The 16,657-nt window shown below is 40.0% G+C and overlaps 1 protein-coding gene across 9 annotated transcripts in view; it reads left to right on the forward strand.

Moving 5' to 3' along the window:
• The window catches only part of HECW1 (HECT, C2 and WW domain containing E3 ubiquitin protein ligase 1), a 268,709-nt gene that overhangs the window by 215,533 nt on the left and 36,519 nt on the right, over positions 1–16,657 (forward strand). For all 9 annotated transcript variants that reach the window (XM_055124933.1, XM_055124931.1, XM_055124935.1 and 6 more), the window contains 5 exons: positions 2,883–2,966; positions 3,815–3,924; positions 11,164–11,284; positions 12,081–12,194; positions 13,463–13,615. In XM_055124933.1, coding sequence (XP_054980908.1) covers positions 2,883–2,966; positions 3,815–3,924; positions 11,164–11,284; positions 12,081–12,194; positions 13,463–13,615 — 582 coding nt within the window. The remainder of the gene's footprint in view (positions 1–2,882; positions 2,967–3,814; positions 3,925–11,163; positions 11,285–12,080; positions 12,195–13,462; positions 13,616–16,657) is intronic.

The raw sequence follows: 16,657 nt of genomic DNA on the forward strand, positions 1-16,657 counted from the left end.
ACACAATGGAATACTGTGCAGCTGTTAGAAAAGATGAAGTCATGAAATTTGCATATAAGTGGATCAACATGGAAAGTGTCATGCTAAGTGACATGAGTCAGAAAGAGAGAGACAGACATAGAAAGATTGCACTCATCTGTGAAATATAAAATAAGAGAATAGGAGACAACACCCAAGAATAGTAGAAATAAATACCAGGAGATTTGCTCCATGGCGTGGAAGGCAGCCTCACATGCTGGGGGAAAAGCAGTTCAGATAAAGAAGGGAACACCAGATAAAGTGTGGTTGGAGGACTTCTTGAGATGGGAGATGCGAGCTGAAAGTAGACCATAGATTGAACACTATGGCCACTCAATACCTCTATTGCAAACCACAAAATCCAAAAGGAAGGAGAGAACAAAAGGGAATGCCCTGCCACAGAGCCGGGGTGGGGTGGGGGGGATGAGTTGGGGTTGGGTGGGAGGGATACTGGGATCACGGTGGTGGAGAATAGATGCTGGTGGAGGGATAGGTACTCGAGCATTGTATGACTGAAACACAAGCATGAAAATATGTAAATCTGTAACTGTACCCTCATGGTGATTCGCTAATAAAAAATAATAAATTAATTTTAAAAAAAACCCAAAACAAAAAAGACAAAGTTTTTCATGATTGGGTTTCAGGCATGTGTTGTTTTGGCACCAATTCCTTTACCAGTACCCATTTCCCTCCACGAGTTTCTCCCTTCCCTGCCCTTTCCTCCCACCCTCCAGTCTATCTCTATGAGGGACACGTTTTTTGGGGGGATATGTAAATTTTTTTATTTTTCTTTTTCTGTATTGTTGCTGATAGAGTTTCATACATAACATTTAACTGCCTTTCAGCACCACCACCTCCTCCCTTGTGGAGGTAGTTGTTGACCCCAGGGAGTTGACCCCTCCCTGTCCTGTCTCCCAGCCCCTCAGGTGGCATGTTTCCTACTGACTACCAGTTCTCAGCTTCTTTGTTTCTATTGTCTTTGGGCATTCATTATTCCCCATTATGTTTTCTTATACTCTGCATATGATAGAGATTATTCTGTGTCAGTATCTCTCCCTCTGACAAACTTCACTCAGCATGATACTTTCTAGGTTCCTCCCTGTAGCAGCAAACTTTTATCTTTTCTTAAGGCTAAGCAATATTCCATTGTGTATATGTACCATAGTTTCTTTATCCAGTCATTTATTCTTGGACACGGGTTGTTTCCAGATTTTTCTATTGTGAATAATGTTGCAAGAAATATAGGGGTCAGGGCTGGAGCAATAGCACAGTGGGTAGGGCATTTGCCTTGCACGTGGCCAACCTGGGTTCGAATCCCAGCATCCCATATGGTCCCCTGAGCACCACCAGGAATAATTCCTGAGTGCAGAGTCAGGACTAACCCCTTGCATCGCTTTTTTAGGGGTGTGACCCAAAAACCAAAAAAAGAAAAAAAATAGGGTGCAAATGTCTTTTCTCTATTTTGTTTTTGGGCCTTTGGGGTATATTCTGAGAAGTGGTGTTGCTGAGTGAAATGTAAGCTTAATTCCTAAATTCTTAAGGAGTATTTATATTGTTTTCCAAAAAGGCAGGGCCAGCCAATATTCCCACTATCAGTGAATGAGAGTCCCTTTCTCCCTGCATCCATGCCAATATGATGTTCTTGGTTTTTTTTGATGTGTGTGTCAAAAAGACATTGTCTTAAAAAATGCCAGTCTCTGTGGTGTGAATTTAGTGCATTTCTCTATTTGGTCTCATTCTGTATATGTTTGTAGTGGCAAAAAAGACCCTATATCCTGCCATTTTTTAAATCCCAACACTAGAAATTAATATATTTTGACCTAAATGTATGTAATATATATGCACATATATGTTAATGATGAAGATTTTGATTCATGTAAGCAGAGAGGGAAAAGTCGTATCCGTATTTTCTTTATAAATAGATTTGTTTTTTGATCACAACCAACAGTGCTCAGGGATGATTCTTGAGCCTGTGCTCAGGAGTTATCTGTGGTGGTGTTTGGAGACTGAATGTAGTGCCAGGGACTAACACTAAGGTCATCTGCAAGCAAAGCAAGCAGCTTATCCCCTGTACTATCTCTCCAGTCTCTGTAACTAGATTTTTATCTATTAATTGCTAGAGACTAAGCAAGAGTATCATGGAGCTCTCTGCACCAATTTTTTAATTCATATAACTAAAACCATTGCAAAATAAACATTTGAATCAGATTTTTGTTACATCTCTTCAAGCAAAAGGAGATTAATTTCTTTGGAGTGTGTACATGTTGGAATGACTACTGGCTATGTTGTTTGTAATAGTTTAAGATTTTAATATCAGAGAAGCAAATTGCAAAGCACTTTTGAAATAAACTATATATCCACAGATTTTCTTGGAATAATTTTTCTTATTTGAATTGCATATTGCAAAAGGGGCCAGGCTTTTTGAATTTGAATTTGGCAGAGTTCTTATACTGACTTGGGAAGTCATCCTAGAGGCCAGATTCTTTATGTGCCCAGGATCATGGTTTACATTTCTGATCAAGCACTAAGCTTTCTAAGCAGACTGCCCTTTTCCCTCCTGGACTTCCAGTATGCACAAGGCCTTCAGCAGCTGTCCTTACTGAGATCCATTCCCAGGTGTCACTACTCGGGTGGACCTACCTCTGTTATGTTCTAAGCTTCTGTTCCTGATGAGTCTGGGGAAAGACAATCCTCTGCAGAGCACAGAACATCATGAGTTTGCAGTGCAAAGTTAAAATACCATGAAATTCACTGGATATTGGAACAACCAATATAGGAAGAGAAAGAAGGGCTCAGAAAAGGATTTTTTTTCCTTAATACTTGTGTTGATATATGATTTAAGTTTTCTTTTTCATTTTCTCTAGGGAGAAAATCCATTACATTCGGACTGAGGGTACTCATGGACTTGAAAAGTTGTCTTATGATGCAGATCTGGTTATTTTGCTAAGGTAAGGTGCTGAGCCTGAAAGTTCTGGGAAAGCGTCTGGAGAGCTGTCTCCTCTATCACAGAAATACCGTTCATTTTGGAAGATTAAAAGAACCGCAACTAAATAAGTTTCCAATTCCTATACTCTCTATCAGTCACCTTACGTTTACAACTGAGATATCCAGAGTTATGAATGGTACTTGATCACGACTTTGTTATAAGGTTATAGTAACAATGAGAATTTGCATGCTAAAATGAGCCTTTCTATTACTGTAGCAGAATTTAAGTGTTTTTGTTGCTTGGGGGATTGTAATTGATATTAGCACAGTTCACTAACTCTCTTAAGGACAGAATTAACTTCCTCCCTTCCTTCCTCCCTTCCTCCCTTCCTCCCTCCCACCCTTCCTTCCTTCCTTCCTTCCTTCCTTCCTTCCTTCCTTCCTTCCTTCCTTCCTTCCTTCCTTCCTCCCTCCCTTCCTTCCTCCCTTCCTTCCTTCCTTCCTCCCTTCCTTCGTTCCTTCCTCCCTTTCTTCCTTCCTTCCTCCCTTCCTCCCTCCCTCCCTTCCTTCCCTCCTCCCTCCCTTCATTTCTTCCTCCCTCCCTCCCTCCCTCCCTCCCTCCCTTCCTTCCTTCCTTCCTTCCTTCCTTCCTTCCTTCCTTCCTTCCTTCCTTCCTTCCTTCCTTCCTTCCTCCCTCCCTTCTTTCCCTTCTCCCTCCCTCCCTCCCTCCCTTCCTTCCTTCCTTCCTTCCTTCCTTCCTTCCTTCCTTCCTTCCTTCCTTCCTTCCTTCCTTCCTTCCCTCCTCCCTCACTCCCTTCCTTCTCTCTGTCTCTGTCCCTCTCTCTGTCTCTGTCTCTCTCTTTTTTTGCAGTCTCTTTGAAGAAGAGATTATGTCTTATGTCCCTCTGCAGGCTGCCTTCCACCCTGGGTACAGCTTTTCTCCCCGCTGTTCTCCCTGTGCCTCACCTCAAAACTCCCCAGGTAATTTGAGTGTCTGGCACTATATCTTTCATCTGTTTCAACACAAGATAAAAGAAAATACAGTGAGAATGCTGCCTTTGGTCCTTTCTCAGATCTCAATTTTCTAATCAAAAGCACACTGTCTAAATTGGCTATTTTTTGACAAATTGTAGCCTGTCTTATAGTATTCCCAAGCAAGAGTGAATTTTGCATGCTTAATGATTTGAAATAATTTTTCAGAAACAATATTGCAATACACATAAATTTGTGTGAAATTTTAACCTCAATAAATTTGGAACCTAGCCACACCTGTTTATTCATTTTATATATCAACTTTCACATGATTAAATCAAAGGTAAGTAGGAGCAATAAAGACCACATGGCCCTCAAACCTTAAATATTAGACTATCTGAACCTAACAAAAAAAAAATCAGTAATTCCTGTAAACTAGGACTCCACCTTTGTACATAATATCAGTTGTCTCCTTTACATTTAGAATTTAGTAATTTTGGTAATGTTTTTATTAACTTGTAAGGGCTAATTAGATACTAATTTACTATATACAAATTTTGTTTTGTATTTCAAAATTTGAAATTCCTGAGTGCAAAGCCAGGAGGAACCTTTGTGCATTGCCGGGTGTGGACCCCCCGCCAAAAAAAAGATAATGAGCTTCAGTCAAATTCATTCCCCCAAGTAGAATCCAAATATGGCAGTAGTTTTCCACGGATTGCTTCACTTGATTATCATTTTTATGTTTTGCTGGTTAATTTAAATTTTTTTATAGCTTGAAAAGTAAAGAGAGTTGATTAGAAAAATCTAGCAATTTCTATCTTACAACCTGTAGAGTTGTAATCTGAAGACAATGAGGAAATTTAGAAAATAGAATTTAGTAATGTGTTCTGTTCTAAGAAAAGATGTCTCATTATCACTCAATTCTGTAATAGTTCTCTAAAACTTTTATTTGTGAGTTTATCACCTCCAAACCATATTGTTCCACCAGTCAAGTTGGTAGAAGTCCCCAAGATGACATCTGCTGGGGCTCTCTTATTATGGAACTGGTGTATAATATGGCCTCCATTAACAAGGGTTTACGCTAGGTCACTAAAATGGTGCCTGTCTCCTACCTATATCCTATTGTTTTTGCCTCATATTTGCTTCTGTATTGTACATAAAGAATTACAGATCTAGCATGCCAGGTGTTCATCACAATTCTCCTTATTCTTTGAGGTAAAGTTCCACAGTTTAGAAGTTTCTTCCTAATTGCAGCTTTATGATCTTTGGTGGGACTTTTTTTTTTAGCCAAAAAGCCCCTTTCTCTTTTGTCTGGGAGCTCTCCTGTTCCTTATTCATTCAGGTTCTAGGTACATTTCTGTAATAAATGCAAGTTTTGTACAAAATTGAAGTAATTACAGGAGGATAAAAACACAGCCTCTCCCTATTTGTCTCTCTCTCTTTATGCTAATTTTGTATTTGCCTCGTTTTGATACTAATCTGATTGAAATTATGTAATTATGAACATAATCTAAACATTTTATGTAAAGTTGTACAGTTTCTTTTTTTGAGATATTTATGAAATCGGCCTGAGTTCTAAGAGATAATAAATCATAAAGATCTATGCAAAAGTATTTTTTGAGGTATAACAAAAACTATAGGAATGTAATATGATTAATGGTACTATCAGCTTTAGCAAACATATATTATAAAGTATGCTATAATATCTAGGTATAAAATTATGCTTTCATCATAAGCTAGCATTATAGTTCTAGCTTTATCCTGCAATAGGGTATATCACTATAGATTTTGCCCACTGGTATGAGTCAAAGAACTGTCTGGTAGACAATTCCATGTTTGTATCTGGCAGTTCTGGACCCACCTAGGCTGCCGCCAGTGGTGCTTGGTGTATCATTTGGTGTTGGGGATTAAATTCCACGACTTGTGCCATGCAAGGCATGTTTACCATTCTTTTCGGGTTATCTGTCTCGTCTCTCTTCATTCTTTAGCACTTTGGCACATCTCATAGTGTTCCTCTCTTCCTAAATCTTTGTATTATCCTGTATGAGTTCAATATCCTCAGCTACATGCATTAATTTCCAGGTCTTTTCCTAGTCTGCCACCTTCTCCTTTGCCACCTCAAATGCTCATTCTCACAATCACCTCCCTGCTCAATCACTCTACCTACATCATCCTTTGTCCTTCCCAGGACCCCCAATTAACGGTCCCTTCTCCTTTCCTTCCTCATATCTTTCCTCAATCCAGCATAGATTTTAAGATTTAGTAACATCCATTTCAATACCCTTACCCCATGTTTCATATGTCGTGCTCTACCCCAAGATAAACTTCATGATTTGTTTTATCTACCTCAGTAGTCAGGTAAATTCACCTGTCTGGGAAGATTAATAATTATAAATTATTCGGGGCTGGAGCACAGCGGGTAGAGCATTTGCCTTGCAACACGACCGACCCGGGTTCGATTCCCAGCATCCCATATGGTCACCTGAGCACTGCCAGGGATGACTCCTGAGTGCAGAGCCAGGAGTAACCCCAGTGCATTGCCAGGTGTGACCCAAAAAGTGAAAAAATTATAAATTATTCATCTCTCACCTCAGGTGACCATTAATACCAAAAAGAAAATTCTGCTGCATTTTTTTATGCTTCTCCCTTCTTTAGTGCTATCTGAAACATTACCCCTCTCACCATGCCTCTGGCCTTATATTATGGTATTACATTATTTTAGCCATACTGTACCTTCTTCCTTCACTGATAAAGGTGAAGTTGTTAGACAAAATACTTCCCCAATGCTTGTTTCCATTCCTACAAACCTATCACTCTATCACTATTCTCCTTTCAGGCCTGTGCACTGGAGGAGAGATCCTCACTAATATAGCTGTTATTTCTGGAGATCAATCTGAGGAACATTTCTCAGCCTTCCTCATAACTTTCCAACCCATGTAACCTATATACACTACACCCCCACTTAATACCTTGTCAATGATCTTCTTATGCTTTTTAACTATTTCTTTTGCTACCATCATAGACTCAACTTTATGTTCTAATATTCTTAAGACTCAGTTCCAAGTTTATTTTATTCCTGATCAAATTATGATTCTTTCTAATCAAACATTCAAGCATATGCTTGTGATCTGCATCCCTCCCCACACCACATATCCTCACCCTTCCTTTGTCATCTGTCTCAGTAAATTTGTTGTTAGTCTATTCATTTTCCAAATATAAAGCTCTCTATCTTTGATTATATTTAGTTTATAATCTCCTAAAATATCTCTAATATTGCTATTTCTCATCTCCAGAATGATTAACACTAAGCTTCTTTAATTTAGGCTCACTAAATTTACTGTGGTATTCATTTCTCTTCCTACTACAAAACAACTGATTTTTTCATACCTCTAGTCATATTTTGCCAGTTCCCACACAATGGATTCCTACTAAGCTTAACGTTAAAGAAAGTTGCTAAACACACTGGCTCCTTGCGACTCCTGTTGTAGTGAGCTTGTGCGTTCCCTCGGCCCATAGCGCTGTGGCCTGACCTGCGACACTGGCCGCCCCGCGCCATCACTCAATAAAGCGGCCGTCTGCTCACCAAAAAAAAAAAAAAGAAAGAAAAGAAAGCTGCTAAACAGAGTAAGCCTTGTATTGTTTGATGTTTTCTCCATACCTCTCGAGTTGCTTTGCATTACTCTGGCTCTATTATCCTGAACTCCACACACACTGGAATACTAATCTCCACTCTTCCATATACCTGTGTGCATGCTGATCTACTTTGATCTTAATTCTTCTTCAAATTTATCAGTTAAGTGGAAATCTTTCCTGACTCCTTCAATAAATTCATACCTACTTATTTTTTCAGATAATTTTCAGGTAAGCTTTCCTAAAGTTGGTCAAAGTGTTCCATTATCTCAAAGAGCTGAGTTCCTTTCCTTGTTGGATAATAATCATTTCAAAGGAATGATAATTATATTTGGAGTTTTGTGGGTTTATTGATAATAAATTTCTCAAGATTTAATGGGCTGGAGCGATAGCACAGTGGTTGGGCGTTTGCCTTTCACGTGGCTGACCTGAATTTGATTCCTCCGCCCCTCTCGGAGAGCCCGGCAACCTACCGAGAGTATCGAGCCCGCACAGCAGAGCCTGGCAAGCTACCTGTGCATATTGGATATGAGAAAAACAGTAACAATAAGTCTCTCAATGAGAGACGTTACTGGTGCCCGCTCGAACAAATCGATGAGCAACGGGATGACAGTGACATAGATTTAATACTTGGAATCTCTGTATCACTGTATCACTGTCATCCCGTTGTTCATCATTTGCTCGAGTGGGCGCCAGTAATGTCTCCATTAGTTCCTGTCACATTCAGGGTCAGGGGAATGAGGCCCATTATTGTTACTGTTTTTGGCATATCGAGTACGCCACGGGTAGCATGCCAGGCTCTGCTGTGCGAAATTCTGCATCGTTCTCTTCTGGGAGTTTTGTTTTATAGTCTCTGGATCTTGGCCGTTGATTAGATTATATAGCACCAGGGGTAGTTTGTGGGTGTGACTGCCAAGCTACTGGAAATCTGGGGATCTGGGTGGAGGAGGCCCAGTCCTAATCTGAGAAGGCTTGGAGATCTCAGCCACGGGTTCCGCATACTGGATTCCTCTGCCAGTTTCTTCATGGCTGAGACTCATCTGAGTGTGTGGAGAGTGGCCTTGAGCATGGCTATGGCTGGGTTCTGGAGGTTTTCGGCTGTTGGGACTCTGCTTGGGACAGAGAGGGAAACTCAGCCCAACCCCTCCAAGGGGGCCCCAGTGAAGACAGCCTGGCACAGGGGCAGGAGATTATATATTTATTTATTTAAATTATATTTATTTATTTATTTAAATATATATTTATTTAAATTCTTCATATTGAAATAATAAAGAATTTACATGCAACTGAGAGAAATATGCTGAGCCTTACTTTAAGTCATGGTACAAAACCTATTCTAGTGTCCATTCTTTGAGCATTAAAAAAAATATGCTTTCTTTAGGGTGGATGGTTGTTGTTGTTGTTTTTTTTTTTGGCTTTTTGGGTTATACCCAGCGATGCACAGGGGTTACTTCTGGCTCACTTCTTTATCACTGGCTATATAATGCATCCTTTTTTTTCCATTTCCTTCCTTTTAATCTTCCTATATGTATATAATGTAGAGTGAATTAAGTGAGTCCTTTGATAATCCACACTACCAGTCTCTTTCTTTTAATTGTAAGCAGATGGAAGAAGGGTTGCCTTGTACAGGTTAATCTGGATTTGATTCCTGGAACCCCATATGGTCCCCTGAGACCCCCAAGAGCCAGGAGTAAGCCCTAATCACAACAGTACTTGGAATATAGCAACTAATATATTGAAGAAGCAAACCATGAGTCTAGTTATTTGTAAAAATGCAGAACTTTTGCTTTTTGTATTCACTTGTGTCACTTGTATCACTTGAAATCCCGTTGTTCATTGATTTGCTCAAGCAGGCACCAGTAACGTCTCCATATGTCCCTGTCGCGTGCTAGTGTAGCCCAATGGCATCTGCTCGCTCCTGGAATGCGAAGAGCCTCATTTAGAGTCTTGACAAAGAAGTCTTTTTGTATTAAAATGTAATATTTTGTACTAAAATATTAAAAACTTGGAATAAAGAAAGAAGTTAAGATATTATCCCCAGTGTCTTTTCTGGGTTGTTAGTTTGTTTTCCAAGACAAGAGCTGAACCAAGGACCTCATACATGTGTACTCTATACCTGTGCCACATAGGGCGGGAATGATAGCACAGCTGGTAGGGTGTTTGCCTTGCACATGGCCAACCTGAGTTTGATTCCTCTGCCCCTCTTGGGGAGCCTGGCACGCTACCAAGAGTATCCTGCCTACACAGCAGAGCCTGGAAAGCTACCCGTGGCATATTCGATATGCCAAAAAAGTAACAACAAGTCTCATAAAGTCTCACAGTGGAGACGTTACTGGTGCCCACTTGAGCAAATCGATGAGCAAAGGGATGACAGTGATGACAGTGACAGTGAAGGTATTATTTAGATCTTTTTTTTGGCAATGCACAGGGGTTATTCCTAGCTCTGCACTCAGGAATCACCCCTGGAGAAGCTCAGAGGACCATATGGGATGCTGGGAATCGAACCCGGGTCTGCCGCATGCAAGGCAAACGCCCTACCTGCTGTACTATTGCTCCAGCCCTGATATTATCCAAATTTAAAAGGAAAAAATTGTAAGAGAGACTGAGGGAAAGATATAAAATTTAGTAAAGTATAAAATATAATAAAACCTTTACAAGACACAAGTGATAAAATACACTTTTTTCTGTAGACTGAAGGAATTATTATTTTTATTAACTTTACTTTTATTCTAAAGTAATATAAAGTTTTTAATTCTCTGGACTACAAATTCAGGCACAAGATTTCTTTTAAGAATAACAAGTTTTATTTGGAAGTTCTGAGAGAAGGAAGGAAAAGAGAGAGTAAGAGAGAAATGCATTCAAGAAGCTTCTCCAGAGTGGAGAGAGAGCCCCAGTACACATCTCAGCATTAGACATGAGAGTATAAAAGTACACATGTCGGGGCTGGAGCAATAGCACAGCGGGGAGGGCGTTTGCCTTGCACGCGGCCGACCTGGGTTCGATTCCCAGCATCCCATATGGTCCCCTGAGCACCGCCAGGAGTAATTCCTGAGTGCAGAGCCAGGAGTAACCCCTGTGCATCGCTGGGTGTGACTCAAAAAAAAAAGTACACATGTCTAGAGGCGAGATGTGGGTGATACATACACGTGCTCAGGATAAAACATGCACCAGGTATGAGCAGTTAAACAGCATACAGAGAGTACACAACATACTCTGACAGAGAGTACACAAACATATAAATTACCCTCCTAATTGCCTATTTTTAGTTATAGTCAGTTCTCACAGCATCTTAAAATTTTATTCCAGATTTTATTTATATAAAATATTATTTAAGTAAAATTAAGCCAAAAAGTACATCTAACATAAATATGGGAAACATAAATAAGGGAAAATGCAACTTGAAATAATTGGAATGAACAATATAATTATCATTCTCAGGATCTGTCTTCCTTTGTATTGTATTTCTTAATTATAAAGGTCGCTGAGGGAATGATGAAAAATAAGGAAAACTTGATAAAGGAAAAATATGAAAATAAGAATGTGCCTGTTTGCCCCTTACCTACCATCCACTCTTTAATTAAAAACTATGAACATCAGCCTATGTGCTTCTCACTGCAGGTTTGCAGAGAGCCAGTGCAAGAGCCCCTTCACCCTATCGGAGAGACTTTGAGGCCAAACTTCGCAATTTCTACCGAAAACTGGAAGCCAAAGGATTTGGTCAGGGTCCAGGGAAAATTAAGTGAGTATTCCCTTGTTTGGCATAGAATTCAGATGGTAGATCTCATCTTCTTTTCTCCCCCATTTCTCTGTAGTATTTTTTGAGAATTGATACCATGGTGTAACTACCATGGAATAAATATCATGGTAGTAGTCTCTGAACATTTCTGTTCATGGATAGGAGGAAGAAAAAACTTGGGAAGTTGGAGTGAAAAAGAGAAGTTAAGATGTTATCTTAATTTTTAAAAGAACAAAAATTTTAAGGGAGATTAAAGAGAAAGAGAAATGAAGGAGAGAGTGAAAGAATAGATTTCAGACAAAGGTACTTAGAAAATCAATGGAAAGCCTTTCTAAAAATAAGAAATCTTGAACAATATTAAAAAAATCTTTTATTTCCCTTATTTGTGGGACAAATATAACTGTAGAATTCGCGGGCTTTTTGTAACTGTATTGAAACAAAAATTAAAGGTTATTTTTCTCTTCTAAATTTATTATTTACATATTGTAATACAAAGCCAGACTCAGGAATAAAACTTAAGCAAGTCTTTTTAGTTGATCAAAAAAAATCTTAAAGTAGTTGAATTTGTTCGAAGGTGTCTAATTATAAAAATGCACATCCTTGCACTCTCAATATTTCAAAAAGTGTTAAAACTAGGTTCATCACAACATTGAGAGTATGTGTACCTTCTCCTTTCCTTTTGATGGAGAGATTGTTATATGAGAACATAAGCCTAGGTACTCATATCTCACCTGGCATGATTCCCAATATCAATGCTTCAAAACCATTGCTAATGGCCTCCATTGCTTCTTCTCTCCAGGCTCATCATTCGTCGAGACCACTTGTTGGAGGGAACTTTCAATCAAGTGATGGCTTATTCCCGGAAAGAACTCCAGCGGAACAAGCTCTATGTCACTTTTGTTGGAGAGGAGGGGTGAGGCACCAGCGGTTTTATGCAGACACTTCAATTTGGATAGTTCAGTGCCCCCTGTCCTGGGTGATTTTTCTCAAAGTGGAGCAGAGCAATCTAAGCCTTTGCCCAACGTGTTTCTTTTTTTTTTTCTTTTTGGGTCACACCCGGCAATGCACAGAGGTTACTCCTGGCTCTGCACTCAGGAATTACTCCTGGCGGTGCTCGGGGGACCATATGGGATGCTGGGAATCGAATCCGGGTTGGCCGCGTGCAAGGCAACCGCCCTACCTGCTGTGCTATCGCTCCAGCCCCCCAGTGTGATTCTGATAATGTTCTCCCAGGAAGTCTTTCTGAGTAGTGCCTGGTTTTAGGATTCAAGTAGTCCGAAAGCCTGAGAGTTAAATATATTGTCAAAGTAGGAAGCAAGAATACAGTCATAAACTATTGGGCTTTTACTTTACAGTTTTGAGAGACTCCTTTAAAAAAACACATTATCCTGAAGTGCACATTTACAGCCACATACAAAATATTTTGTAGAATTTCAGGGAAAACCAACTCAACTATGAAAGATAATTCCACTAAAAAAAGACATATTTGAATAAATTTAACATTGAAATTTGTGCATACATGTGGGCACACTTTTACTGTTAGAAGAAATTCTTCTATGACTACACAGCAGTCTTTGATTTTAATCAACTAGCTGTATGTTTTATCTAATGGGGGTAAATGGAAGGGATGGGACCTCCCCAGTGGTGCTCAGGAGCTGCAAGATAGAAACCTTCAGCAGGGCTACATCTGGCAGTGTGTAAGGGGTTATTGGTGTCTGGGATTAAACTCAGGATCTTGCCACATGCAAGATAAGCATTATCAGGCCCTACTATCTGGGAAGGGAGAGGGAACACCGGGCAAGGCTTGGGGGCTATTGTCCTGACTCTTTGCTCGGGGTTATGCCCACTTTGTTTTCTGGAGAAAATAATGAACTGAACCCAGGACTTCAGCACAAAATGTGCTCAGCAGCTATTTCTGTGGCCTAAGGTTTATATGATTGAACAAAGTTTTATTTTTTTGAACAAAGTTTAACTGATAATAAGAGTTTCTTCATGGACATCTAAGAAAATCCCCAAACTAATTTTTTGATGTAATTTTCTTTATCGGGTAGATATTTCCATTAAGATTCACCCAAAAGAACTGATAATACTATCTGCTTCCCCCATCTAACCCTAAAAGAGCACAGTAGGTCTCCCACCACCCCACATAATGAGTTTCCTGGGCTTCTTTTTTCTTTTTAGCTTGGACTACAGTGGTCCTTCACGAGAGTTCTTCTTCCTTTTGTCTCAAGAGCTCTTCAATCCTTACTATGGACTCTTTGAATACTCTGCTAATGATACTTATACAGTACAGATTAGCCCCATGTCTGCATTTGTGGAAAACCATCTTGAATGGTAAGATCTGGTATTTTCTTCCTTTATATAATCGAAAGTCCTAGCCTTATAAGTTAGAATTTCCTGAAAGCCATCATGTTTGAGAGCAGTGGAGTGAATTACAAAGTCTTCAGAGGAGAGCCCTCTATTAGTCCTCATCACTGCACGAATACTGCAGTGCTCCTGCTCACGTGTGGTTGCTGCAGATCCCCTTTTAGTGGCAGCGGGGGCCTGAAGCCTGATATGGGGGAGCTCTCAGACTTCCCCCTGCCTGTGGCACAGCACTACGCCTGTCGTGCCCCTCCAGAGCTCTTGCCTTGATCCTGCCCCAGGTGCCCTTCCTGACACAGTCTGTGAAAGCCCCAGTCTGCTTGCACCTGACCCAGGAAGGTGAAGCCTGACCTCTTCTGAACCTGCCCCACTGTGCAGTCTCCTGAACTGGCTCCCTTTCCCTTTTGGACATTTGACATACCAAAGCTTGGACCCTAAGTAGCTCTTCAGGTCATCTTGCTCTACTTCAGGACTCACTTGGGCTAAAACGGCTCTTGTGGACTTAGTGCATCACCTCTAGCTATCACTCCAGCTCGTGGGGCCTGGCACAAGAAAAAATATATATATGTGTGTGTGTCTATATATATGTATATGTGTATACATATATATATATATATGTATTGGGCTGGAGCAATAGCACAGCAGGTAGGGCGATTGCCTTACATGTGGCCGACCCCGGGTTCGATTTCTCCGTCCCTCTCAGAGAGCCCGGCAAGCTACTTAGAGTATCCTGCCCACATGGCAGAGCCTGGCAAACTACCCATGGCATATTCGAAATGCCAAAAACAGTAACAACAAGTCTCACAATGGAGACATTACTGGTGCCCACTTGAGCAAATTGATGAATAGCAGGACTGCAGTGATACTGGTAATATCTCAGCTTCAAATTGATGTAAGATAAAATAGTTGACTTTTTAAAATTATACACTAAGGCATAGGTACTGAATGTTAATAATCCTACTGAAAATCACAGGCTCTAGTAGGAACTTCATAGAAGAATTCATGAGTTTGATATTTTTTTTTTTTGCTTTTTGGGTCACACCTGGTAATGCACAGGGGTTATTCCTGGCTCATGCACTCAGGAATTACTCCTGGTGGTGCTTGGGGGACTATATGGGATGCTGGGAATCGAACCCCAGTCAGTTGTGTGCAAGGCAAACGCCCTACCCTCTGCGCTATCGCTCCAGCCCCAAGTTTGATATTCTTTAATAAAAGGTCCTTGATAAAAATTGATGTAGATATGCTAAAAAGTAATTTAGGAAACCAACTTCAACAGCGTATAAAAATACCATATACCACATTCAAGTGAGATTTACCCTATGAGTGCAAGGATTATTTAGCATACTCAAATCAGTAAGTATTATACACCACACCAAAAGGAAAGGTAAAGATCATATGATCATATCAACTGGTTCATAGAAATTTTTAGCCAAGATACAACATTATTCACAATAACAAAAAAATAGGGGTAGACAGAACCTTTCTTAAGATAGTAAAGTCCATCTATAACAAATTATTCTCAATTGTGAGTAACTGAAAGCATTTCATCTGAGATGAAAGGGGTAAAGATAGCTTCTTCAACAAATGGTGCTGCGAAAACTGAATAACCATGTGTAGAGAAATGAAGCTGGATCCACAGCTCTTACCTTTCACAAAAGTCATTTCAAAGAGGATCAAAACCATTAAGGAAAATATAAGTAGAACACTCCAAGATTGGGACTTAAAAGTTGTTTTTAATGACATGATCCCATTGGCAAAGGCAACAAAACTAAAAATATACAAATAGGACTACATATAATTAAAGAATTTCTCCATGGCAAAAGAAACAGGCTAAAACTAAAAGATAACTGCACCGTCGTCCCATTGTTCATTGATTTGCTTGAGCGGGCACCCGTAATGTCTCCATTGTGAGACTTGTTGTTACGGTTTTTGGCATATCCAATACACCACAGGTAGTTTGCCAGGCTCTGCTGTGCAAGCGGGATACTCTCGGTAGCTTGCTGGGCTCTCCGAGAGGGATGGAGAAGTCAACCCAGATCGGCTGCGTGCAAGGCAAACGCCCTATTCGCTGTGCTATAGCTCCTGCGAGAAAATATTTGCAAGCAACACATCATATAAACAGTCGCTATCCAAAAATATATAAAGTGCTCACAAAGTTCAAAAAAAATACAAAAATTGTACCGAAAAATAAGGAGATGAACACACTCTTCTCTGATGAAGACATTAAATGGTCAATAGGCATATGAAAAAGTGCTCATCATAACTTAATATCAGGAAAATCCAAATCAAGAAAACAGGGAGATATTATCTCACACAATGAGAAATGCATGCATCAGAAAAATTCAACAATCTGTGTTGGTGGGAATGCGATGAAAAAAGGAACTCTTATTCACCAATGGTGAGAATGTTGTCTAGCTCAATGCCTATGGAAGTGGAGAACTCTTGTAAAGAAATGAACCACCAGAATTGAACTAGAGGATATCGTGATAAGTGAAGTAAAGTAAGTCAGAAGGACAATCACAAGATGATCTCATTTATCTGTGATGTATAGAATTACATAACAGGGATCACAGACATTAAAGGGGACATATCTAGGCAACCTTTGACTCTAGAGTATAGGGAAGAGAAGGACATAGAAATAAATTGAAGGTGGAAGTAGAAATAAGTGGATGGGAAGCAACAGGGATAGACATCAGGACTTCAGAGACATTGGTGGGGTAGAGGTTTGGTATATCAATATAGCTAAACCACAGAACCAACACTTCTGAAAGCAAGCAAGTTTTTAGAACTAACAGCTCTAATGACAACAAACCAAACTTTAAAAATATGCCTGTCAAGGAGGCAGGCTGGGGCGTGGAGGAAACCTGGTGACACTAGTAGAGGGAAGAGGCTTTGGTGGTAGAATTGATCCTGGAACATTGTATGCCTTGCAAAGGTATATGAATAACTTTGTAAATCACAGTGTATCACTTGTATCACTTGTCATCCCATTGATCTTTGATCTGCTCGAGC

This window comes from Sorex araneus, chromosome 2 (genome assembly GCF_027595985.1).
Source record: "Sorex araneus isolate mSorAra2 chromosome 2, mSorAra2.pri, whole genome shotgun sequence".
Lineage (NCBI taxonomy): Eukaryota > Metazoa > Chordata > Mammalia > Eulipotyphla > Soricidae > Sorex > Sorex araneus.